Below are 25,978 nucleotides of genomic sequence, written 5' to 3'. Positions count from 1 at the left end.
TCCTGGACGGAAAACTGCAGGATGATTGACAGGGAGGGATCACATGATCCCTCCACACATGCGCTGTCCAGCTCTGCTCTTCAGAGCAGAGCTGGACAGCGCGAAAGTTTTCAGATATGTTAATGTACGCCAGCTTCAGATGGCGCCAGCTTCAGATGGGTTACATTAACATGTAAAAAAAGAGAAAAGTTTCTCTAATTAGACTTTCATACATAGCGGTTCTGAGCACTTCCCATACACTGTTATGGGGAGTGCTCAGAAAAACGATAGCAAATGCAAAGCAGCAGATATCTGAGATATCTGCTGCGATGCTTCAATAATACATAGCAATTTCACGGTTGTGAAACTGTTGTTTTCAGGTGTTTAACACAGGAAAAATCCTTGATAAATAGACCCCTAACTGTTTCTAATTTTATTAATATGGATATAAATACCTAAAATTAACTTCTTAGAAAATACAAACCTTACATAACAAGTGGGTATTCCTAGTTAGCGGAATAAAATATGACATGGTTAATTTTCAGCATTAATTATCTCTCAGTTCCCATATATCCCAGTTTTTTTTTCTGGACCGTCCACTTTTGTTGTTGCAGTAACTGCTTTACTGTGTTTGGCACTGTAGAGGAATTATGGGATGATTTCTTGGCCTTAGTCACATGGGTGTTTTTCATTTCAGAATTATGGGAGCCCTAATTGTATCTGAGGGAGAATTATTGCAACACTTCTTGATTGAAGGTGTTTTGGTAAACAATGATGTGGTATTAGATTACACTATAAAATATTGCAGTAGGCAGTAATATAGATGACCAATAAAGGTTTTCTGAAACTTTACAAAAACAGGACAATGCTATTGCTGACTTTGGGAATCAACGCGTCCTGCCATTGTTACTTAGTACTTCCTTGTCTCTCCACTTCAGGTCATCTTGTGCTTCTCTCCGGTCGGTTCCACACTGCGTGTTCGGGCTCGGAAATTCCCAGCTATAGTTAACTGCACAGCTATTGACTGGTTCCATGAGTGGCCACAGGAGGCCTTGCAGTCTGTCAGCAGGAGGTTCATTCAAGACACGGAGGGAATTGAGGTGAGAGAGTCTAGATTGTCAGTCAGGCAATGAAAGTGTGGTTTTAAAAAATCTGAGGCATTTCATTGTATGTAACTTAGTATTTACAGGTAGGGGTTGAATGTAAAGCATCATCTAGCACAACAACAGTTATAATGCAGTGTTAGAATTATTGTGGTCTGGAAACTTCAATTTAAAGAATTTCCACAATAAAGGTTTGTTCACAAATGCATTTTTCATGCACTATATCACAAGCAATTGGAACAGAGATCATTGATCCCTATGAGGAACATGACACCAATACACATGGACATTCGTGGTGCACGATGGGTTCAAGACCATGACACGTACTGCATCCATGGTGTGTCCAGTGTTCATTATGAATGCTCGTGTATACTTTTCATGTCAGTAAATAAGGATCACCGATTCCTCTGTAAAATCCAAAGTGCTAGTTATAGTGCATTCATATTTCGGTGACTAGATATATGTATAGATATATACAGGTTCTGGGCGCTTGGGATTGTGTATAAAGAAATCTTAATAAATGGTAATAAATTGTAATAGAGATTAGACCTTGATATACAATGCATTCCGGCCGGAACAAAACATCATGTACTGATAATGTGAATGAACAAAATACACAAGGTACAGGTGAGTAAACATAAAATGAAACAATAAAACAAAGTGTGGGATACACCGAGCAAAGTGCACACAAGTGTGTGCTGTAACCCACTGCGGGGCTGTAGGGTTCACTTGGTATGATGGCGGGATGCAACGTATAGTGTAGATGCACAAAAGCACAAAAGGGTGCTGGTGTCCACAGCGCCGGTGCTAGGGTCCTTGGCGCCCTAGGCACAGTGTGAAAATCGCCGCCCCCCCCCTTTAAAAATCGCCGCTACGCTTCCCTCCCCTCAGCTGAGCTTTGATCCAGGATGTCTGCAGGAATGGGCCACAGTGAAATGGTAGAGGAAGGGTGTATTCTTTTGTTTTAAATGAAGATACAACCTAGAAATAAATTCTTTACCAATGACCTATGTATTCTGCTGTTATGATATAACCCTCTCAAAACTACTCACCAACTTCAAAAAAGAGTTATGCTTCTAAATGCACTTACCTTCACTAAATACACCTGGATGAAGCAATATATAGAAAAACAGGTTGAAGCTCGAACACTGGCATCTTCGCCACCCTCATGTGTAAAAATCTAATAATTCCCTTTGCTAACCTAAGAATACCACCCTCAATGTCTCAAAAAAAAAAAAAGTGTGGTCTCCATCCCATGAAACTTATTTAAAAGCATCCTCCTGCAACACAAAATCTAATGTTTGCATGTGTGTCCAATACGAGGTTAATGTCTGCAACTAGCGCTCATTTAGCGAATAATGCCCTGACGTCCCCAGGTTGTCTGATCAGAGGTTACAAACATCCCTCGCAGTCATTGGTGATTGGCTGGGTACATGCGGTAATCCATGCACTTCTTGTATAACAGGCAAAATTGCCATAACATAGTTTCCCAAAAGGGAACAGAAAAAGGATTGGAAATGACAGAGCACTCCGGTCCAATGTTAAAACGTAACTTTTAATACATATACAATCTAAAAAGTTTTTTTTATTAATGGATACCCATCTAGGTAAAGAAGGTGAAATATAAAAAGGGAAGAAATGTGCTTAGTGCAAACTGTGTGAAAGTGAAAAAGATCATTTTTAATAATTTTATAAGTTTAAAAAAAAAATCCAGAGGGCAAAACCGGCTTTAATTCAGTACATGGAAATGAGGAATGTTTGACAGGGTTTATTTATTCAAACTGCCATATAGTATATAAACAGGTATACATCCCTCATTATTCGTCCCTGAAGACACAGCACTGACTATCCTTATCTCAATGGAATTAGTGCCTGCAGAAAGATCTATATTTGGTACTGATAATAATACAATGAAAAACCTATGTTGGAAGTAGGTCATGAATTAGAGAGACACTTAAAGTTGCTACAATATGATAGGCATATCAGGCACCGATCAATAAGAAGCGGAATTGATCTTACATATGTATGCCTAAAATTCAATGATGCAGAATCATATGTCTGCAGCACGGTGAATAGGGATATATAAAGGACTATTGTCAGCGTGTCCTAAGCCATATTGTAATCACACAGCGCAATGCGCTCTAATGACAGTCAGTAATAATGGCGGCAGTGCAACCTGTTCCTCGATCAATACCTTATCAATAAAACTGATAACCTCAGATGGAATGAATGTGCTAATCCGTATGCTGTGCTTCTACTTACAAACATTAGTCAGGCAGATTCGCGGGCCACTACAGTGCACGGATCGGCGAATAGTATCAACATAGTTTCACAATATCACAAACCTTTATACTTTGGACCAGAGTTTTGACAACTTCAATAAATACACTGGTTGGATCTTTATGCAAATTTATTATCTAGAAGTGAATTAATGAAAACATGGAGCACAGACCGACGTAAAATGTAAAGCTTTTGTTACTGTAGATACGTTTTGTTAAAAAATATATCACACTTTGTTTTCTTCCTATTTTCAATATACGTCAAAAGGAACTTTTACAGTTCCACTGTAATTTTTAAACTTTTTTATTATTATTGGCTTTAAATCCATTTGTTAAATATAATGGTTTTAAGTTTTATGTAGTGTGACACAGTATTTCTTTGTTAGGCACCTGTAACTTGAAACTCAGCTGAAGATGAATTTTTATGTGGAATAGCTGCTATTTTTGATCATTATCAAGATTACTATAATCTCATGTATGTATGTGGCTTGCCAGAACGTGCTATGTGATAATTAAATCCACAGTGTTATTTTGTTGGGCCCGGTTTATTTAAGCTTTGAATGCATAAAAACACATGCGTACAATTTAAATTTCACATCTTAATTTATATACATAGCTTTTAGGATATGGATGTAGGATCATTATATATGTGTATGATTAAACAACAGCGCTTTTAGTATTTTTTCTGATATATAACCATTTGTTTGTCAAAGTCTGAAATACACTATGATTCAGAGCAATACCCCACCTGGTGCTTTATGTATGAGCAGTTTATCTTTGCAGTGTGTAAATAGAAAAGACACAATCCAATTTTATACATATACGACTACTGCTAGAAACAAACAAATATATATGGTCACATTGCTATATATTTAAAGCACATAACCAGAAATAAAAATAAAAGCATAGTCCGTTTGTTTACTTATGGAATTAAATGCCGGGGGGCAGAGAAGATGGGGGGGGGGGGACAGGTCCAAAGTACAGGGGTCTAGGCTTGCCTGTGGGCCCTTACCTGCCTGTGTAGTAGGAGGAGCCACCAACCTGGTGTGGTCAAGCCCGCTTTGGAGGCTATGGAAGGGGCCCCAAGAAGTTGCTGGACCGGGGCCCAAATTCTCTCTTGGCAGCCCTGATTATATTACATGTTGCAGCATACATGTTGAAGGAAGTTGGCTATAAAAAGTTTTTGGGACATATGAATTATTAGTTTATTCTGAGTTTTATTAATTATAATAGTTATATGTATCAAATGGTAAATTTGGCAATTCTAGTATTTGACAGACAGTAGGGATGGGGATCTGGATATATAAGGATTGGAGTGGATTATGTGTATCTGGTATCTTCACAGGAAGGCTTCACATAAAGGGGTAAGTTTTGGACAGTCCTTCCTTTTTAATATGGGTGGTTTATTATTTTTGTAGCATATCTCTTGGCCTGGTTGCCAGTAGCAACATGCCATATATTATTAGTATGCTACACTGGTATGCTGGAGGTGAGGCGGTTATAAGTGTTAGAATCAAGATGCATCAAAAAGCTCCTACTATGAATCAGTAATTCTGCTTAAACGTTCCACCTAGAAGGTACCGTTAGAGCCTCCAATCTCGCGCTCATCTTGTGGACCGTGTGTTTTATACATGTTGATCTTTGGGGGTATTCTCCTCATAGAAATTGAAAAATGGCTGCTTGAAGAGCTGGCAAAGCAGCCGAATGAGAGGCACAATTTAGAAAGAAGGGTTACAGATACAGCTGTCCATCTATAGTGGAAATGTTCTGTATTTCAATAATTCTAGCTTAGGATCAGCAACAATAAAGATATCTTCCAAAACAGGACGCTTCCAACTGAACTGTCACATATACATTTCCTTTTGGCAAAACCCTTATTGGGACTAGATAGGCCTACAATTTATTTTCAGGTGTATTAAAAATGAATGTATAGTGATAGTTTGGAAATCATAGATGTACAATTGTCAATCGACTTGGCCAAAATAAACAAATTTTGCAGAATGGAAATGCTGGTAACCGCATATATTGATACACCTGTGATATTTCTACATATCTGGAAGCCCTGGCTCTCATGCTCCCTATATCATCCTTAGGGGCAGATTCAATTTTTTTAAAAATAAATCGCTGTATAGTGTCCCAGAACGGCCGTAAGTCACTGTGCGGTGATTTTTTTTTTCGTGAAAGTACCGCTCAATTTTGCTTGCGCCCCATAGAGGTGCAGCTTTAAAAAAAGAAGGAAAAAAAACGAATAATCCAGAAAATCCATGTTTGGCAAAATAAAAGGAAAGTCTTAAGACTGCTAAAAACGGTTATTTTATTTATTTTAGTGTTATTTACTGTATTGTGCCGGCGGGACCAATGGCTATATTGCCAACTGGTGGTGACATTAACATTTGAATGTCGACATTGTGACTGTCAATAAGTAGTAATGTCGCCATTTTAACCACATAGAGACACTGAACCTGTTGATATTCCTAACTGTCGACATTTTGATGTCAACATTATGAATGAAGACAGATCATTCCCAACCCAATTTCAATCCCTATTCTACATTAAACCGGCACAATATTTTGTACATTGTTAGAAAAGGTCATCTAAAGCTGCCAAATCATGAGTACACTACTAGTAGGCTATTCCCCCATGCAGTCTCTACAATGACCAGCTCCACGGTCTGTAGCAACCGTTGCAGATCAATAAAGCAGGGGACTTTAAAATGTGGTACCCAACAGCTTAAATAGATGCAGTGTATTTACATGAATGTTAATGCAAAGGTCATGGGCCTCAAATATGAAAATGTATACAGAATCAGTTCTGTACTGCAGCTTAAAGAATTCATTTCCTGAGTGGAATAGGTTTAGCATTGACCATGAAATAAATTTGAGATAAAAAATGACACAGCAACCTAATCAAATGGATGCATATATCGATTACATTATGTTCTTATAAACTATTCACAAATGCATGTTATTGACTGTTTGTAAAGATTAACTATTGCTGTAGGTATTAATTACATTTTATTGTATATTATGAAACAGGCTATTATAAAACAGAAAAAAATGATAATATATAAAACTGATTGGCAAAATAAATAATGTATGCTAATGAAATTACTGCAATTAGTAGTAGTACAATGACCCTTTCAGAAAGCACAGCTGTTAAAGTCAGGAAGTGCTGTCACTACTGACCTTATCATAAGAGAAAGTGACAAATTACAAATGCAGAGGAGGCCAATCATCAAAGAATCCTGTTCTGCAACGATTAGTGTTTTCTGTAAAAGCAGCAGGAATTACAACCAGCTGCTCCATGGCTTGACATGGATCACATGCTGTGACACTTTGTTAAGCTTTACTTTACAACAATAGTTTTTTTTACCACTTCAAGACAACTTATCCGATTCCAAGACCATTTCCATCTCTTCTGGAAGACAATGCCCTACTTCTGTTGTCTTCAGATACAAGTCTAACGCCTTGTCATCTAGAATTGTCGTATGCTTTCTAGATAGGAATATTGTGGCGATGTAAATGGACTCTTTATATAAACTTACTGCAACAATATTACTGAAATTTTTTTCATATAAAGTTTTAATAGAAATAATTATGCCTTTTGGGTGCTAAGTAATATTTAACTATGATTGTTTACTCCTTCTTATGGCAAACCAGTATTATTTTAATACCCAATGCTGTTTTCGGATGCCTACCTGGGCTACCATCATGGAATCCAGGACAGATAGTAAGAGCAGTGTCCATTCCCATGGTCCTCATGCTCAGCCCCTTTGGTTCTCCGTTCTTCACTCACGTTTCTATACTCACCCCCGTCCCACAGTTCTTCCCCCTGCTCCATTCTCAAACTCCCTGCCCAACCTCTCTCTATTATAACTTTTAGATTCATGAGAATTTTTACTCTGAAAATTCATGAGAACGTCTTGCAATAAAATATGAATTAATCTGTCTATTGAGCATTTGTACACACGGCTGTTAAATGTTCATTATTGTCCTGATTATGCAGAGATTCACTTTAGGATTCCTGAGGTGTTGTTTTTATGAGAAGTAACTTAGAACTCCTATATAGTGGACAGAGAAGACAGGATAATTGTAATACCACGGACCACTTTCGTCATTGCCCCCCATTGCCCTGCCTTTTCAGTGGTTTATAAGCCCTGTGGTGTCATGTAAAATCAGGAACATATTTCTCATGTGTGCAGTCTCCAACTAAGCTAGCTCATTTAAATATTTTGTTCTATTAAAAAAAACAGAAACAAAAAAAAAATATATGTATGTAAATGTCAAAAATACATTCCAGTCCACCCCGCTTCCTTTATCATAGAAAGATAACAACAAAAAAAAGTACTTGTTTCCTGTTTCCCTATTCGCATCCATAAGCAGTTCTGTAAAATTACGCACACAGATCCGTAGAATTTTGTGATGTCACAGTAGCGCGCTTGTGTTTTTATTCTGAATCGGCATTCATCATCATCAGTTATTTATAAAGAGCCACTAATTCTGTAGCGCTATACAGAGAACTCACTCACATCAGTCCCTGCCCCCATTGGAGCTTACAGTCTAAATTTCCTAACACACACACACTCTTTTGATAGCAGCCAATTAACCTACCAGTATGTTTTTGGAGTGTGGGAGGAAACCGGAGCACCCAGAGGAAACCCATGCAAACACGGGGAGAGCATACAAACTCCACATAGCTAAGGCCATGGTAGGGAATTGAACTCATGACCCCAGTGCTGTGAGGCAGAAGTGCTAACCACTAATAAATCATGACTTCACTCATTTTGAGTCAAAAGTATACACTTGCTAAATGCACACAGAAATTGCAATATGGCAGCCTGTGTATGTCTGTCTTCAGTTTATTCTTACAAAAAAAGTCTAATATGATGTAATAAACATACTAACAATGAAAGTATGGTCAGAACAAGACAGCTAAAATACACATGGCTAAATATCAATAATAGCCTAGTTATTCTAATACAGAATACTAATCTGGAAGCCAGCCAGTTAAAATGCTTTTCCAGACTTAAAATTGTGAAAAATGTAATCATTTAACAACATCATTAAACACTAAAATATAATTTTCTAATACATCTGAAGTTAGGACAAATATTGACAGTATTTTGTAAATTATGTGTAACTTTGGCCAGACTAGATGTACCTCATATAACTTGAATTAATTGATTTCCAAGCTTTCCGTGATTAATTATAGAGGGTTACTAGCGTAAAGAAAGCTATACATTATTGTTACATTGATTTTATAATTCTATGAAGACAAAATGGATACTGGAGAAATAATGTTTTGCATCAAGTGTATGTAAAACTATTTCACAATGTAGCAGTTTTGTATTACACATCCTGTACTGTGCAGATTAGTAGCCTGGATTACACCATTACTGAGGGTGCATGCATGTAATGAATCAACTGTGTTAAAAACACGAGCTGTCAACAAACGTAAATATGGTGACCCGTCACTCTGGATTATTATTGAACAACACTGTTCAGGTTTCCATAACTTTGTTTACATTATCACTTGTAACTATCTGCAACAAAACCTATTTCCACCATTCATTATGTTACTTTTTATATTCCCCTTTTATTTCTCCTCTTTTTTTTTTTTTAAGTTGTTTTTCAATACCATTGAGCTGGTGCTGCCACTAGGTGAATGTAGGCAGTTGCCTAGGGAGCAAGTGCTAATGTGGTGCCTAAAACACTGAATAAGTGACATCATTTCCCCCATTCATGGTTTATATTTTCCTGGCTCCGCCAACATACGGAGCATCAGCCACTTACATGGAGGGGTTGCCTACTACTCTTCCATGTCAGTTTCCTTACCCCCCCGCCTTTAGCCCCCATATGGCAAAAAGAGGTGGGGGTGGGCTGCACCTGAGGTTTGGCTTTCTTCTTTTTGTTCACTCCAATATCACACTCAAACAGATGTCCCTTTTTCTCCTCCCATTTCCTTTTCCTTTCCATGCACTAGTATTCTTCTTGCCAATACTTCCCCATTGGCCGGGTGTGCTTAAATGCTGCCCTTAACCCACCCGCTTGGCCTGTCAGTATTTGACACACCACAGTTTTTCCTTGACCAGTTTACAGCTTCCAATGGGAATGCCGCTGTCCGGGTGTTTGATAGATTGAGTGGTCCCTTCACCAGGTAAGTATCACTCCTTCCATGCACAGAGGAGTTCATCCCACATTGTCTGTCCACTTAAGCTGAGTTCCATTTGATTACCATTGAACAGAACTGAATGCATCTCAAATGAAACTTTAACAAAAGATGATTCCTGAGAGTATAGTAAAGCCTGTATACACAGCATCAGTGGGCAAATGTTCAATGCAGCATAGGCATGGCTTACAACAATGTTCTTCCATCTATGCAGCGTTGCTCCAAGTAGCTTTGCGAATAGCCCTTGTGATCTTCATAGGGATCAATGATCCCTTTTTAAAAGTGCTGCTTGAGCTGCAGTCTGCTCAGTTCAACAGCATTCGAACGAAAGACAGATGAAGTTGGAGGGCAAAGTGGGCAAAACATGCATGCTTAGGCACCTTTAGCATGTTTCACTGTGTGGTATGTTTATAAGATGATATAATTGCGAAGTTTCTCTGTGCTCATTCTGGTTTTCATTTGTTTAATGCTATATGTGCCTACAAATTCCATATAATAATATATTATCCTTTTATGTAGCACCAACATATTCAGTGGTATTGTAAAATTAAAATTTTTTAATCGGGAGCTTCGGACCCTGCCTCTCTGGAGCTTACAGTCTAATTTTCCTAACACAGGCACACAAACACTCTATAGCAACAATACTAACCACCATGCCACTGAAAAAGCAAAATAATGTTTGTTATTCATATAGGGCCTAATTCATGTTCGGACGTAAGTCGATTTACTTGCTGTATCTTGCATGAAATAGCTCTGTGTATGCTCAGACTTTGCACCAATGTACGCAATTTCATGCAATTCATGTCCGAACGCATATGTCACGTACTGGGTGGGAAGGGGCGGACGAACATAGGAAATGTACAGGGAGTACGCAGGTGCAGTCAGTTGAAGTCCTGGGTTTATCATAAGTACTCTTGGTTTCAGACGTATCATTTACATCAGGAACAGAACAGGTGTAAGTGCCAACTGATAGTGATGACCAGCATGGCATAGACTTTGTATGGAAAAGTACACATATGCCTACTATATAAAATAGATCATAAAAATGCATTGTAGGTACAGTATGCATTAAGAACATCTTGATTTATGTATTTAATGTAAAAATGATAAAAAATCAAGAATAAAATATTTTTAAACTGATCATATTTTTATTAATGATTATACTGTTTAGAGATGTTTGTTTATTTTATAATATAATTTTTATTGTATGTGTTCTGATGTGGCCATGTATTCTACATATGCTTGTGCATATTCTGCACCCTGCCTGTTAACATACGTCCGGTAACATTTAGACAGCGCGTACTTACACCCACATTCAAATCGAAGTGCATCTTGAGAACTGCTTGGATAAGAATATGGTCGGAAAAACGCTCAAGTCCCGTGCTCTCTTCTAAACCGCAACTTGTGATTTGAATCAGGCTCACAATGTTCACATTATCCAATCACACTTGTTTATTGACCATAAGGCTAGATACACACTACAAAAAAATTCTAACAATGCAATATTTTAGCAATTTTACCAACGACAGGAAAAACAAAAAGTCCCGATCAGCATGCCGATTCATGTGTACACACTATACATGTTGTACACGATTACCTTCAGATCTGTGCTCTTCGTCTGTCATAAGCATCGGCTGCAACTCAGAGGCAAAGTGTCTTGGGTTCTGGTGTCTGGGGGTCAAGAAGAGCAGGCCAATTGCTGATATATAATCCAGGGATGGCCGGAACAATTAGTCCAAATACACACGTCTATAGTTTTCTTTGTAAACTTTTGCAAAGTTTTGGAAAAGTGTGTATAGATCATCAGCAGAATTGTTTTTAATTATGAAAATGCTCTGGTACTAGCTAACCTACTTGTTAATGTGACTGAACCTGCCTAAAGGTTAGACAAGCTAACATTCGTTAGGGAAGAAGACTTGTATATACCAGTATTTGTCCACACCAAGTTATTATTATTTTCTGCATTAACAGTAAAATAGAAACTAAATATGTTTAAGAAATATTTGGTAAACTAACGTTTGTTTAAATGTAAAGCGAAATTATAGATCGACCGTTACTTTCCATACATTCTACAGACAGTACCTCATACGTAATATATAGAATTGTGCTGATGACTAGGGATAGTCTCCTCGGCTATTACTGCTATGTTTTTTTAACTGGGATCCTAAATATTGCAGCCATGTCTATCTCCACTGGTAAGTGAACCAGCTTAGCTCTTTCAGCACCTCCGGACCCCTAGACACCAGATAAATTGTCGTTCCAATTCTGCAAAGTGCATACATACTGCAGAATTGGAACAACATTGTTCCATGGTTGAATGAGATTTTTAGTTCAATTTAAATAATTATTTATTGAATAAAAATCGTTCCTCATTTTGGGTACACACTACTGCGATATTGGGTAAACCGGACGCTTACCTTCTGATCAGCCCGATAAAAGGCTGAAAGCACAGTAGTGTGTGCTCAGCCTAAGTAAACTTTTGAAGTAAATGTCATCCCTGGCTGGAGGGATTATTTGAGATATCAATCCTCAACTGCTTCTGCATTGCACAACTTACCCTATCCCTGCTTGCCCAATATTTAGGAATAATATGCTTCTATGGCTAAAGAAGTGTCTAAAATTCCTAGCTTTCATCAACTATACTGTTTTGTGTACTTTTATGGTGTTTATAGCTATGTACAGAAAGCTGCATTGTATGATCATTTCTATCGATGTCTACTGATGAGTGTATTAAAGGCAATCTGTCTGTAAACTTTAGAAATCGCCTATGATATGCTTGTAGGTCTGGTATGCTTAATACCCAGATCCTTGTGCAACCTGGCTCTTGACTGGCATGCATGTACACACTGCTTTTTATATCTTTTTATTTATAACAATAGGGAGTGCAAATATGGAAATAACAACCACGAAAGAGTGCATAAAATAAACCACAACATAAAGGACAATACACAACAGCTTATCTAGAAGAATCTACAATCTAGAATTTGTTGTAAACAATCTACGAAAAGATCTAAACGTACTAATTTTACCTTAATGTTGTAGGGGTTTTTTTGTTTTGTGTTAAAGTTTTAAAATAAGGGCTGGGGAATGACTGGGTAAGGAAAGATAGGGGAAAGAGGAGAGATTCTCAGTTCTTCATGGAGCCAGGCAGTAGAGAACAACGGAGAACAGTATATGTCTGTGTATCAAAAGAAGATTGTAACAGATGTCCATATTACAAAATGAAGTGGTAAACGATTAGTAGATTCCCACTAGTGGAGAACCGTTGTAGGGATATCAAGGTTCGAAATATTCTGGAAATTTTTTTGATTGTGTTTTTGCTGAGCAGACACGTGATATATTCCATAGAAGCAAACATTGGCTTGGCAGGTTTGGATTTTTCCAGTTCTTTGCAATTTGCCATATTTTTCACACGGCTCAGAAAATGAGTTGGCATTTTCTCCAAAGAAATGCATGAATTTTTAAGATCCCTTCGAATGCAGGGAAGGCAAATTTGTCATTATTATCTAGCGGGAAGAGTGGGTAAAAAGGAGAAGGGTACCCGGTAAGCTTATGTATTTTAACGAGTTTATCCAAATATCTAACATTGTATGGTGGGGATGGAGGATACAGAGGCTGCTTTGAAGCTTCTAGGAGACCAAGGGAGAGAGTTTAATGACTACTCATGGATTAAGACGTTCTCTATATCAACCCATTTGTTTTATGCCAGGATCCGTTTGCCAAGAGGTAATGTCACTTCGCTGAACCGTGTGGGTTTTTTTACATTTTCAAATTCATTGATCTTCATGGGTGGGGTTGATCATTACAGGCCAACCAGAAGCAGAATATTAAGTGACTATTCCAGTGAAAAGACTCGATATCTTGAATGAGAGGTGTATGTAATAAGGTAAATCTCCGATGTGATGGTACTCCCTGTGTTCGTACTCCAAGCATTGATTGGTGGGAGGATAAAATGTGTGTTAACTTCTTTTCATTGTATAACTAGGAGTAAAGTCAGCATTGTATGTATCTATATATTGACATTGACGGTTAAGAGCATAGGCAAACTGTATACACCTCATAGATCTTATTTTTGCATTGTTACTAATATATCCACTAGTATTCATTATTTTATCAATATTTAAAAGGTGATCCCATGGGCTTTTAAGGCTAATTTATTTGTGTTTGATTTATCTATAATTATTTTGTGCCTTTCTTGCAGTCAACTGTCAAGGAGTCAATTAGTCAATTTATGGCATATGTACACACCAGTGTCAATGAAATCAGTACAAAATACTTTCAGAATGAGAAACGGTATAATTATACCACTCCGAAGAGTTTCCTGGAACAAATAACATTATACAAAAACCTACTGGACATAAAAAGGAGGGAATTGTCTCAGAAGATGGAGCATTTAGAGAATGGTCTGCAAAAGCTGAAAACCACAGCCTCACAGGTACACATATCACCCTTCTTGACTGAGATTAACCAAGCACATCCAAGCAGTGTCCGAGGCCTGCTGCTAGGTAATATATATTTGTCTAGTCATTTTAAGCGCATAGAGCTTGATGTAGAGCTGGATGGAAGTCCATTTGTGTCATGTTTACATGCGACTCACATTAGCACCCATACATCGAGTTGTACATGTCTTATACTTGCATGCATTTGCGCATGGAGAGGTGGGTCAGGGGGATTTACATGCAAGTTAAATACAGTAAGGGCATGAAGACACAAGTCAACTACATCTCTTAGAGATGCATGTAATTTTAACATGCACGTATCTTTAATATACATCTAATAAGAGGCATGTCTTTGCATTACCCATAAGCCTGGTCCACATTTCCAAGTTGTTGATGATGATAGATTCATTTTTACAGTAGATGTTATCTATAACAGTGGTGGGCAATACCTGTGGCCCCCCGCTTTTATCTACTATATGACGATCCTTTTAGCTGTATGTCCCCAGCTCTGACTCTTTGCCTTATGCCCCACAGAGTGTTTCCCATGGACTCAGCTCTTATTAAATAAGTGGGTGGGGGTTTGAGCGATGTTTTAGGGAAAGTGGAATGTATGACAGGAAGTTTAGGTAAATTGGCCTCTAAAGGGCATAATGTAGGTGCTTTGGGTGAGTGGGCATTGTGAGTGTTTAAGGGATGTTTTGGTTTGAGTTGGCTGGGGGTCTTTTCTTTTCTTTTATTAAATGTATTGTTTGTTTTTTTTAACTCTGATCTTTATTTTAATAATTTTAAAACAAAATGGGTATTAACAAAAAATAAATAGGGAGGACAACAGCAGTGTGTGTAAGGTTGCACAACATTGTAAATGTATTTGTTTAAATTATTACTGAGATTAAGGTTAAGGTTCGATCTGATAGCCCCTTTTGTTATCTGTCCTCCTACAAATCGTCTCCTTTTCAAAATCTCTCTGGAAGGTAGACAAGTATAGCTGCCAGTCACACTCTCCACATGTCATGTGAGGTCATGTGATGACAAAGGAGAGAGAAGGAGGGGGAGGATTTTACAGTGAACTCAGAGGGGCATTGTGCCATGGACTGGTGTTGCCATGGTAATCACATGACACTGTGCAAACCCTGCAGAATTATAAACTTAACAGCAGCCTGAAAAAAACAAACCCAGGAAAAATGTTTCCTGGGTTCTTATAGTCTGACACAGTGATTTATGTTAAAAAAAAAAATGAAAGTAAAGCAATAAAATCTAATTTTCCATGAGGTTGCTGCTTACGGTTATTTGCACCTTCTAATAAATTGCATTAATACACAACACAGAGACCAGTGACCAGTAGCCACGATCAACACAATCACTTTCTCTTCTTTCATTATTACTGTAAATAAATGTGATGTTAGGATTCACGCTCTCCATTTCACCTGACTTATTGATATTTGATATTTTAGATTTGTAAATAATTGTAAATTGGTATTTACAATTCCTTTGTCTCTTTTACAGAGAATTGTGTTAATACATTTTACCAAATAAAAATTCTAAATAGCTGCAGCTTCCATAAACTTTACGAACTACAAAATTGGCGCATGCAATACATCTCTGTATGCGCAAGCGCACTGTTTGCTGGTCGTGCTGGAAATGTGCATAGTGGAAACAGTAAAAGCATCGCCCATCCTACTACTCTGCTTCGTCATCCCATGCTACTGTGGTTCGGCACTGTCGGGTGAACCAGTGCCTTGTGTCTATCGCTCTGGAAGCCATCACTCTGCTCTTTGGAGCATGCGCAGCAGCTGACGCATATACAGAAGGGCGTGAATTCTGGGTAGGTCTCACGGACTCCCAGGCCATTCTACCGCATCCTGCCCGCTTCTCGATGTAGTTTGCGGTGAATCCAATATAGGGATAACAAGTGCATTAGATGCTGTACATAGTGTTACAATAGACATGGGGTAGGCAACCTGCGGTTCTCCAGGTGTTTGTGAAACTACGAATCCCAGCATGCCTTGCCACCTATCTGCTGGTTATCTACTGGCAAAGCTTGCTGGGACTTGTAGTTTCACAACACCTGGAGAGCCACAGGTTGCCTACCCCTGCAATAGACCTATATGGAAGCACTTCCATAGAACTCTGATGTGAGCTATGGACCCACTTAGTTCTCCAGATAGTTGCAGCATGAGCTGGCTCTGTGATTCTGGTAACAGGGGTTCCCACCAGGTTGAGAAGGGCTTGTCCAAAAATGTACAACATATTTAATAAAGCCAAATTCTAAAAAGATGTAAAGTTTGTTCCCTGGCTTAAAAAAATGTTTCCTTTTTTTTTTCCTGCAGGTAGAAGACCTAAAGGCCAAACTTGCATCTCAAGAGGCAGAATTGAAACAGAGGAACCAGGATGCTGAAGCTCTTATTGCTAAAATAGGGCTTCAGACAGAAAAAGTGAGTCAGGAAAAGGCCATTGCCGACGTTGAAGAGCAAAAGGTCAGTCTAATGATACCAAACAGCAGAGTGACTACTTTTATTCATTTAAATAAGCTGAATGACTGTTTAGAAGATTGAAGATGTGTGATGCTAATTCAAGAAAGCAATTAGTTTGAAATATCAATATAATCTAGTTATTTATAATCTTTTCTAAGGGGTACCAGCAAATCTGTCCAGCCCATTTTGGATTATCTTTTGGAGAATAAGCAAAAATGTATCTATTTTCACTGTTTCTTTGCTTTATTCCATGACCTACCAAAGGCTTGCAGGCATACATGAGACAACAGTTGGAATTTGTTAGTAAATAACCCCATTTGAGATGTGCATGTGAAGCAAATCCACTGTAAAAAAAAATACAAAATTTTCGAATACTACGGATCCACTAAGTTCGGGTGGGTTCGGTTTTCAGAAAACCTAACCCGAGCATCTCTAGTATTTTCCTTATTTGCAAAATAATAAACTAATATTCACCCCTTGCATTGTAACATGGTTTGTCCTGGAGGAAACTTACTCCTAGTGGTATATTTACTAAACTGCAGGTATGAAAAATTGAAGATATTGCCTACAGCAACCAATCAGATTCTAGATGTCATTTTGTAGAAAGCACTAAATAAATGATAGCTAGAACCTGATTGGTTGCTATAGGCAACATCTCCACTTTTTCAAACCCGCAGTTTAGTAAATATACCCCTTTTTTTTTTTTTTTTTGCTTTGTTCTCCTTAATGGCTTGGAACCCCACATGTGCTATAAATACACTGTATGCACAACTATAACATGTAAAGCACAATTAGCAGATACTGTACTGGAAAAGCCTTACAGTTAAAAATTTTTCTGGTGTATGGAAATGGTACTAAAACCTATGTGCTCATTTTATTGATATTTTACTAGTGTTTTATGTTTATTTTGTGATGGCCAGTGTCTTTTTTTCTTTTTTTTTTCTTAAAGCAAGTAATCTCAGAACAGGAATCACAGTCTGTTTTGACTTTTAGGTAGCATCAATACAACTAGAGGTATCTGCAAAACAAAAGGAATGCGAGGAAGACCTGAAGAAAGCTGAACCAGCATTAGTTGCAGCTACAGCAGCTCTTAATACTCTTACCAAGGTAAATAACTGCCTTACACCTTGGCTCCAGCTACAGAGACTTTTTGTGACAGTATTAGTACTATATTTCTGCATGGTTGTACAAACCTTAAAATTAGCCTCTGGTCAATTAATTGGTGGCAATGGGGTTTTATATTCCAGTATAGAAAAATATATACAGTCAATATTTATTAAAGAGTAATATTTAAAGGGCAAAAACATGACTTTATAACCAAGTTCAGTAAACCTATTCTAACTGGTTATGTTGTGCATCTAGACCAGTGATGGGCAATCTGATACACTTTAAGGGCCACTTCACTCTTCCCAGAATGCTACTCTGATGCCATCAGAAATCCACAAGTCCAGATCACACATGTACCTCAAAATCCCCCACTTACCTCTGCATGCCCCTCACATGTCACTCAGTGTTCACTTCCGACCAGGCTCCAGGACGACTGATGTGGCAACCGACTGCAAGGCATCGCGACGAATGAAGCTGTCGAGACTTGATGACGTCACTGGCGACAATGTACTTTGCAAAGCGTTGTACATTGTGCATGCCCGCATACCTTCATTACCCCCTTAACAGCACCGATAACAGCGTCGCGGTCACCAGTGACTTCATCAAGTCTCGCCGGCTTCTTCATTTGTTGCGATGCCTTGCAGTCGGTTGTCACATCAGTCGTCCTGGAGCCTGGTCGGGAAGGAGCCGTTTGGTGTGAACACGTCGGGGTAAGTCTTGTCGGAATAATCACCATCATTATTTCGTACCCCCTCCCTAGTACGGAGCCAGCAGGCGATGCAGCGAGACCATGCAAAGGAGGACACGTGATGCGGATGTTGACTGCTATTAGGTAGAGAAGACAGAGCGAGGGCAAAGAGATAGGGGCTGCCGGTGAAAGCTCTCCAGGTGAAAGCCGCTTGTTGCCCACCACTGATATAGACAGTGCAGGGACATGCATACATGCACCTGCTCAGAAGCATAAGAAAATTATTTTAAAATGTTGCAAACTATGTGATTGTATTATAGATAGTTCTATAATCTCCGCACACTTTATTGTTTTATTATCACCCATTTTTGGTTTTAGGTTTCTTGTTAAAGGTTTTAATAATTAGGTCATTCTCCAGAGTACTCACTTGACTTTTCATAGCATTGACATCAGCTACGTTCTACATGTTCTTGTCCATATTCTTTGTAATTTAAAGTCTCTGCTATGTTCCTTGGGAATATTTTTCATGGTATCTTTAACATCTCTACCAATCAAAGCGCCAAATACAAAATAAATCTCCTTGTGCCTGATTCATTAAGGAAAGTTAAGCAAAAAATGTAGTAAGTTTTCTTACTAAAGTTTTCTGGACAAAACCATGTTGCAATGTAAGGGGTGCAAATTAGTTTATTATTTTGCACATAAGGAAAATACTGTCTGTTTTTTCATGGAGCACACAAATACTTATTAGCTTATTTGTACACTGAAATTTAAAGTTGATCTAGGACATGCCCTGCCCCAAATATAAATCTGCCATCACATTTTAAATTTACCTCCCCACCAGTGCAACATGGTTTTACCTTACTTACTTTTGCTTAACTTTCCTTAATGAATCAGGCCCATTGTGAATTCTAGACACTTGTAATGTGGAAATCATTTTATTTGATTATTGTGCACATTCAGACTGATGACCTACCTATAAAATATACTATGGGCACATCAGTCTTCTTTTTGCAAACGTTTATTGTTGCATACCCATCAATGATTGGATGGCAATGCACATCAGCTTTTCAGTGGAAACCATCAGGACAACGTGTCGAAGGTGAGATTGCCATCCAAACTTTGATGTGTATGTAAGAATAAATTATAAGAAATAATAGTGTGCACATAACTCGTTTCCCAGCACCAAGCAGTACTTTTGTGGTTGAACCAGTTGTGCGAGGATACTCTTTTTCTCCTGAGCTACATACCCACACCAGACAAAAACCAAACCACCAATAAATAAAAAATAAAAAAAACAATATGAATTTATAAATTTACTGTACTTGCCCAAAGAAGCACAAACTAAACCATATAAACCAAGTAAGGGAAAACTAAGTTCCCGTCTCTGCTCCTCGTCTTTGCAGATGGAAAGAGCAATCATATCAAAATACATCGAGTAAAATGTACCAAAGAGCTTTGTTCTCAACATTGAAAATAATCAAAATATCAAGTGTTTTATTGAGAGGGAAAAACTTAATTTTTGGTGGTCATTTATCAACTGACAATCGTTCTCATTTATGAAACGCACTCAATGCAAACAACAAAACACATTTGTTTTGCCACCCAGTGCACTGCCTACTCTGCGCACTCTGGGGTTACTTCCCTAAACTAAGAATTCTCCTATGTCTGCGGAGAGGGGGAAATATCTGCAGAGACGCACAGCGCAAAACTGTGAATGCCGTATAAAGGCCAACCTACTACCACTTTCATTAACTTGAAGGTTTCCAAATTTCTCTGAAAATACTACATAAGCCTCATTTATGGCATGAATTAATCAATAGGGGACATTGAAACTGGTTTTATTACATGTCGTGTGTGTGTGTGTGTGTGTGTGCACTTGATTGTTTGTTGAACGTCGGGGTGAAAACTAGTCCCTATTAGACTCAAAATTTGACTCCTTTTGCAAAGTGAAAATGGCCACGGACCTCTCCAAACAGCAGCATCATCATTTATTTATAATTCGCCACAGATTCTGCAGCGCCAGAGAGACAGAAAAGAAACAAGTGTGCACTGTACAAGTCTGTTATCTCCTTTCAATAACAATGTCTCGTTTTCACACTGTTCCACAAATCTAGACACTTAACTCGTTGGAACACCCTCACTCTGCTGAACGCCTCTCCTCAGCCTACACAAACAAAACACAGCCATCTTGCTCCGAAAACCTATGCACTTTGGTTGCAATCTAGGTTCACTTTTGCAATTTGAGGGCAACAGCGGGACCAAAGCTGATATTGCACTCTTGTGCTTTGTACATTACTTCCATTGAGGAGACAGGTTCAGCACACATTGTAGTAGTTTAAAAGAAAGATTCCCTTGCAGCTATAACTTTGAGCACAACAATGGAACTATTATTAGAATGTCATTTTTTTTTTTTGAACACACAATTAACTCTTGATGTGTTGTCAAATGTAATTTTATTTGAGTTTCACAGGTCCACTTTGCATAAGAAGTAATATAAATAGCTCAGACTTGATATATAAGATATGCACCATACAGTAACCCTTGACAACAGTGAATTTTTAACATGATGGTTGTTGTAGCTTGTGCTTTTGAAGTAAACGGCATGGTTTGTATCTCTGTAGGAACTGTGCTTTAGCAGTGTCTGACAAGATAATGTGTGGGGTTCAAGGATGTCTAACTGATGTTTTCCAAGGATTCAATTGTACCCTCCCATGTACAAATCTCTCTTCTTTTTCTCACCAGGGAGTCATCATTTATAGACAATTTCTTGTACTACATACTTGGCCAAAAAGTGGTGGTAAATTTTGTTGCCAAAAAGCAAATTAAGTTTTTAGATTGTATATACTAAAAATATATATCCTAAATCCTGTGTTGGAGCAGAGCTCACATGCTGAAACATGCTTTTTAATTTAAATTTTTACAATGTGTAAGAAATAAAAAAAAAATCTATACTTAAATTTTCTATTATAATCCAACTAAATCAATAATAGTGTTTATTTATTTTGAACAAAGATTATGCACTCTTTGACCTACAACATAGATTCCAAACATGTTGGCGTTTTTTTTATTTGTATATTGTGTTTGTATGTTTATATGAAATCTCTCTTAATTGACTGAATAATTATGAGGATGATTTGCTGGTATGGGGCATGTATGTGTAGAGTGCTGAGAAAATTATTACCCTGCAGCCCCATTTCATCCTAATCTGGCTTTGTTGCAAAACTGATGGTAAAGAGGTGGTGTTATTGCAGTCTATGGCTGATATAGCTTCTGACTGCTTGGTAGAAACAACTTATTTTGATTTAATGAACCGCAGTTTTGTTTGGAGTATATTTCAATTGTCCAAGCAAAGGTAGGACAGCTCTGTACTAAAAGTACTATGCGGTCATTACAACATTTTGGTAGGGCAGTTGCTCCAATTCTGCTGTGTGCCTACTTTTTCAGTGCATTATGTATATATTTTTAAAGAGGTTTTCTTATAGAATGTTTGCATAGGAGACAAAGGAGTCTATTTACAATCAGAAGAGGATATGAAAGATTTTCTACCTTTGCGTTTCCCAGCGATAGAAAATCTTCTCTGGTCTCAACTTACTATTAAAATTTTGCGTGGGAGTAAATGATAAATTGGGAAAAAAACCTCAAAAACACCTGTCCTGGCCGAAGAAAAAGATTTTTCACCTGTAATAAATAGGACTCAATATTTGAAATATACATATAATATTCACTGCAAATCAAAGTGAATATGAGGGTATCACTATTAACAGTTTACTTCCATTTTATTTGGACATATTTTGTGCTTTTATGTTGCACTACTAGGCACACCTCAAACAATGTAATAAGTAGCATCACACACGAAAAAGTAATGTTAAAAAAACATGGCTTCCTTTTAGTGTGTCTCACGCTAGAAGCACTTTCAAGATGCTGAGGCGTCTGAGAGCTGAGAGTTGGTGTGCATCTTGATGTGCGCTGGGCGGACCATATAAGCTCACAAAAACCCAAGATGATTTGCAGTGTAGACACGGTGTGCTTCTTAAATGAGACCCTGTTTATTTTCTTATTCTGTGTGCATGGATTACTGTATAGTACCACTTCTCTTTTTCTACGTGCTGTGTACAGTTCTCAGTGTCTTTTTTTTTGTTCAGGATGCATGGACCACTGTGCAAAACCATTTCTTATGTTCTGAACGCTTCATACAACCATTGGTATAAGCTCTTATTCTCTATGTGCATCTGTTCCTTGTTGTATTTGCTGGCATGAAGTGTTTGAACTATCGCTGTTGCAGAGGGTACAGCGGCTATGGGGCCCAGAGGAGAGCTGGGCCCTCCCCAAAAATTTTGATGGTGTGTTACATGCCTGCCAATATCTTGTTGCCATTCTGTTTGTATGTACAACTGCACAGTAGTACCATTTATCTTCTTCCATATTTTATGTCTTGTATCTATTATTATTTATAATATTATTATTATTATCTTTTATTTATAAGGTGCCACAAATGATCTGCAGCGCCATACATGCCATTTACAGTAGTATAGAATAAATAGCAATGATCCGTTGCACATTATATTATTATTATCATTTATTTATGAGGCGCCACAAAGGGTCTGCAGCACCGTACATAGAGCAAGGGACAACAGTACAGGGTAACAGTACACGAGCATACAGTGCAATAAGTAAAAAGTGCAACTAAGGTGCAAACAGTACAAAATGACAAACTCGGTAGAGAGCACATTACATAGTACATTAATAAATAACATACAGGTAACTTGTTAATGTAGATGAAGCTATTTACAGGACAGTGAGTGAGACTGATGGTAATGACCAATGTGAAGTAGGCCTGGGCTCCAGATAAAGGGCTAGGAACGCAGGTCTAAAGGCACAGAGGGTGATGCGGGATGAACACAAGGAACCCTTCTCATGAGAGTTACAATCTAAAGGGAACTAGAAGACACAAATTGGGGGGCACCAAGTGGGGGAGTGGAGGTGATAGACGAGGCAAAGGAGTTAGAAGGAAGGCTGGTTAAGCTTGAATAGCGAAATGAGTTTTAAGGGCACACTTGAAGCCTTGGAGAGTAGAGGCTGACCCAATAGGGTGTGGAAGTTGTCTGTTATTTTGTATTACATTTACATCAATATTTACCAGAGGTATTTGAAGAATAAAATTGCAATGTAATCACATTAAAATAGTACCGTTTTTCTTTGTATTGATATTGGTCTTACCACATATATTGTTGAAACTTCTATGGCCTGATTCATTAAGCAAAAAAAGGTGTAAATTTGCTCCTGGATAAACCATGTTCAATGCAAGGTGTGCAAATAAGTTTATTATTTTATGATGCTGCCCAGTCTCTTCTGTTAACATTGTTATTCTCAACTATATGTGTTTTTTGTTTTGTTTTGTTTTTGTTTGTTTTTAAGAAGGATACCATACACATGAACAGAATAATACTCCATATTTATAATGCAGTATTTTATTGTTGCGCAGGTAAACCTTACGGAGCTTAAAACGTTCTCTAATCCACCAGCTGCAGTGATTAATGTTACCGCTGCTGTGATGGTGCTGCTGGCGCCCAGAGGCAGAATAGCTAAAGACAGAAGCTGGAAGGCTTGCAAGGTGTCTATGGGAAAGGTAACGTTTGTTGCATACTGATGACTTTTACAAAAATGTATATCTGTTTTTAACAAACTACACCAAAAATTGTACAATAAATCAAGAAACTGATCTAGTGGAATTAAAATAAAGTATTTGAAGCCATATGACTTTAGTTATTTTCTCTATATATTTTATATTATATTAATTGTTTATTATTACATACATCTACTAGTTAGGTTGCATAATTTACGTGGAGATTGCCATAAAACAATCTGCCTTTTGACAGCCAATATATGAGGATCTATTTATATATTATACATGTTATTTGTGTATTGATGCCCTTTTCTATATTTATTCAGTAATGCTAATGTTTGCCAGAACATATAATATACATGTGGGGCAGCACGGTGGCTTAGTGGTTAGCAGTTCTGCCTCACAGCTCTGGGGTTATGAGTTTGATTCCCAACCATGACCTTATCTGTGTGGATTTTGTATGTTCTCCCCGTGTTTGTGTGGGTTTCCTCCGAATGCTCCTGTTTCCTCCCACACTCCAAAACCATACCATAATTGGCTGCTATCAAATTGACCCTAGTCTCTCTCTCTGTCTGTGTGTGTGTGTGCGTGTGTGTTAAGGAATTTAGACTGTAAGCTCCAATGGAGCAGGGACTGATGTGAGTGTGTTCTCTGTACAGGGCTGCGATATTAGTGGCGCTATATAAATAGCTGATGAATATACATATAGCCAGCTCTATAGGAGCCATTGATTACAGATTATCTTGACAGGGTAGATCTAGTAATAACCTGTGGCCACAATTTGTCATTGTAACCTGCCCCTTACGGACCCCCCAAGGTACCTTGTGTTGTACTGGATGCAGTTTCTTCTGCATTAGTCTAGTCTAAGCTATGGACAATAATCACAATTGTTAAATTGTTTGTATTTTCATATTTTATCATTTAGGTTAATTATCTGATTTATTTTTAAGGTTGACGATTTTTTGCAAGCTCTTGTAAACTATGATAAGGAGCATATTCATGAAAACTGCTTAAAGATGATGAAGGAAGAGTACTTGAAAAACCCAATATTTGATCCTGACTTGGTCCGTACAAAGTCATTTGCAGCAGCTGGTCTTTGTGCTTGGGCCATCAATATTGTGAAATATTATGAGGTAATTGCTTTCTTATTTTAAATTTGGCTACATATATTATTAATGTTGGTGTCAAATTGTATTATTGCAGAGTGGACAGTCCAAAATAATTTCTGCTGCTTGGTAATAATGTCATTCAGAAATGATGAAGTCCCTTCTTCAGTCACTGTGAGGAGCACTGCCATATTGTTTAATTGGGAGAAATTTCAATGGGCAGTGTGGGGAAAACAGGGTCATTCAGTATATTTTAGGAATGGGGCAGCAAATTACTTGTATTTAGTTCCTGTGGTCTAAAGAACAATTTGTGCTCTATATATATATATATATATATATATATATATATATATATATATATATATATATATATATTATACATATATACAGGCGCGGGCAGCGAGGGAAGCCCGGGGGGCACACAGGCGGCCGCATCTGATGTCATCAGATGCGGCCGCGGGGGAAAGTGTTGTATTTTGCATCCGGGGGGATGGCCGGCTGGCCTACCCCCCTGGCCCGAGTAGCGGTCTGACCAAGTGGCCTGGGGAGCCACTGCCCCCCTGCCTCCCGGGCCAGCCCTCCCCTGTATATATGTATATGTATGTATATGTGTAAGAAGATCTCTGTAAATCAACAACAAATTGAGAAGAAAATCTTCTGTAGAGAACATATTGTCTGTACTTAATTGTACAAAAATGATATCAATAAAACATGCCTTATTACACTTGTCACCACTGCTCACCATTTATACAGTATTTACATGTGTTTAAAATATAAATGTTGTTTTATATGTATAAAGAAGTAAAAAACATATTATTGAATCTGCAATATTAGGCAACCTAAGCAAGTTGAATCATATTTATTGAATCATAGACAGAATATTATCATCATCAGCTTTTATATATCTTCTCAGGTTTATTGTGACGTGGAACCGAAGCGCAGAGCGCTCTCCCAAGCCAACAATGATCTGAAAGCAGCTACCGAAAAACTTGAGGCAATTCGAAAAAAGCTAAAT

General features: G+C 37.9%; 1 protein-coding gene across 1 annotated transcript in view; it reads left to right on the top strand.

Annotated features, from left to right (window-relative positions):
- The window catches only part of DNAH11 (dynein axonemal heavy chain 11), a 168,513-nt gene that overhangs the window by 103,090 nt on the left and 39,445 nt on the right, over positions 1 to 25,978 (top strand). Inside the window, exons 54-60 of the mRNA XM_075214347.1 lie at positions 918 to 1,079; positions 13,731 to 13,964; positions 16,296 to 16,442; positions 17,433 to 17,546; positions 23,717 to 23,860; positions 24,808 to 24,990; positions 25,877 to 25,978. Of these exons, the coding sequence (XP_075070448.1) occupies positions 918 to 1,079; positions 13,731 to 13,964; positions 16,296 to 16,442; positions 17,433 to 17,546; positions 23,717 to 23,860; positions 24,808 to 24,990; positions 25,877 to 25,978 (1,086 nt within the window). The remainder of the gene's footprint in view (positions 1 to 917; positions 1,080 to 13,730; positions 13,965 to 16,295; positions 16,443 to 17,432; positions 17,547 to 23,716; positions 23,861 to 24,807; positions 24,991 to 25,876) is intronic.

Source organism: Mixophyes fleayi, chromosome 5 (assembly GCF_038048845.1).
Source record: "Mixophyes fleayi isolate aMixFle1 chromosome 5, aMixFle1.hap1, whole genome shotgun sequence".
Classification (NCBI taxonomy): Eukaryota; Metazoa; Chordata; class Amphibia; order Anura; family Limnodynastidae; genus Mixophyes; species Mixophyes fleayi.
Note: the sequence above shows the minus strand (reverse complement) of the source record. Positions and strands in the feature narration are given on the sequence as shown.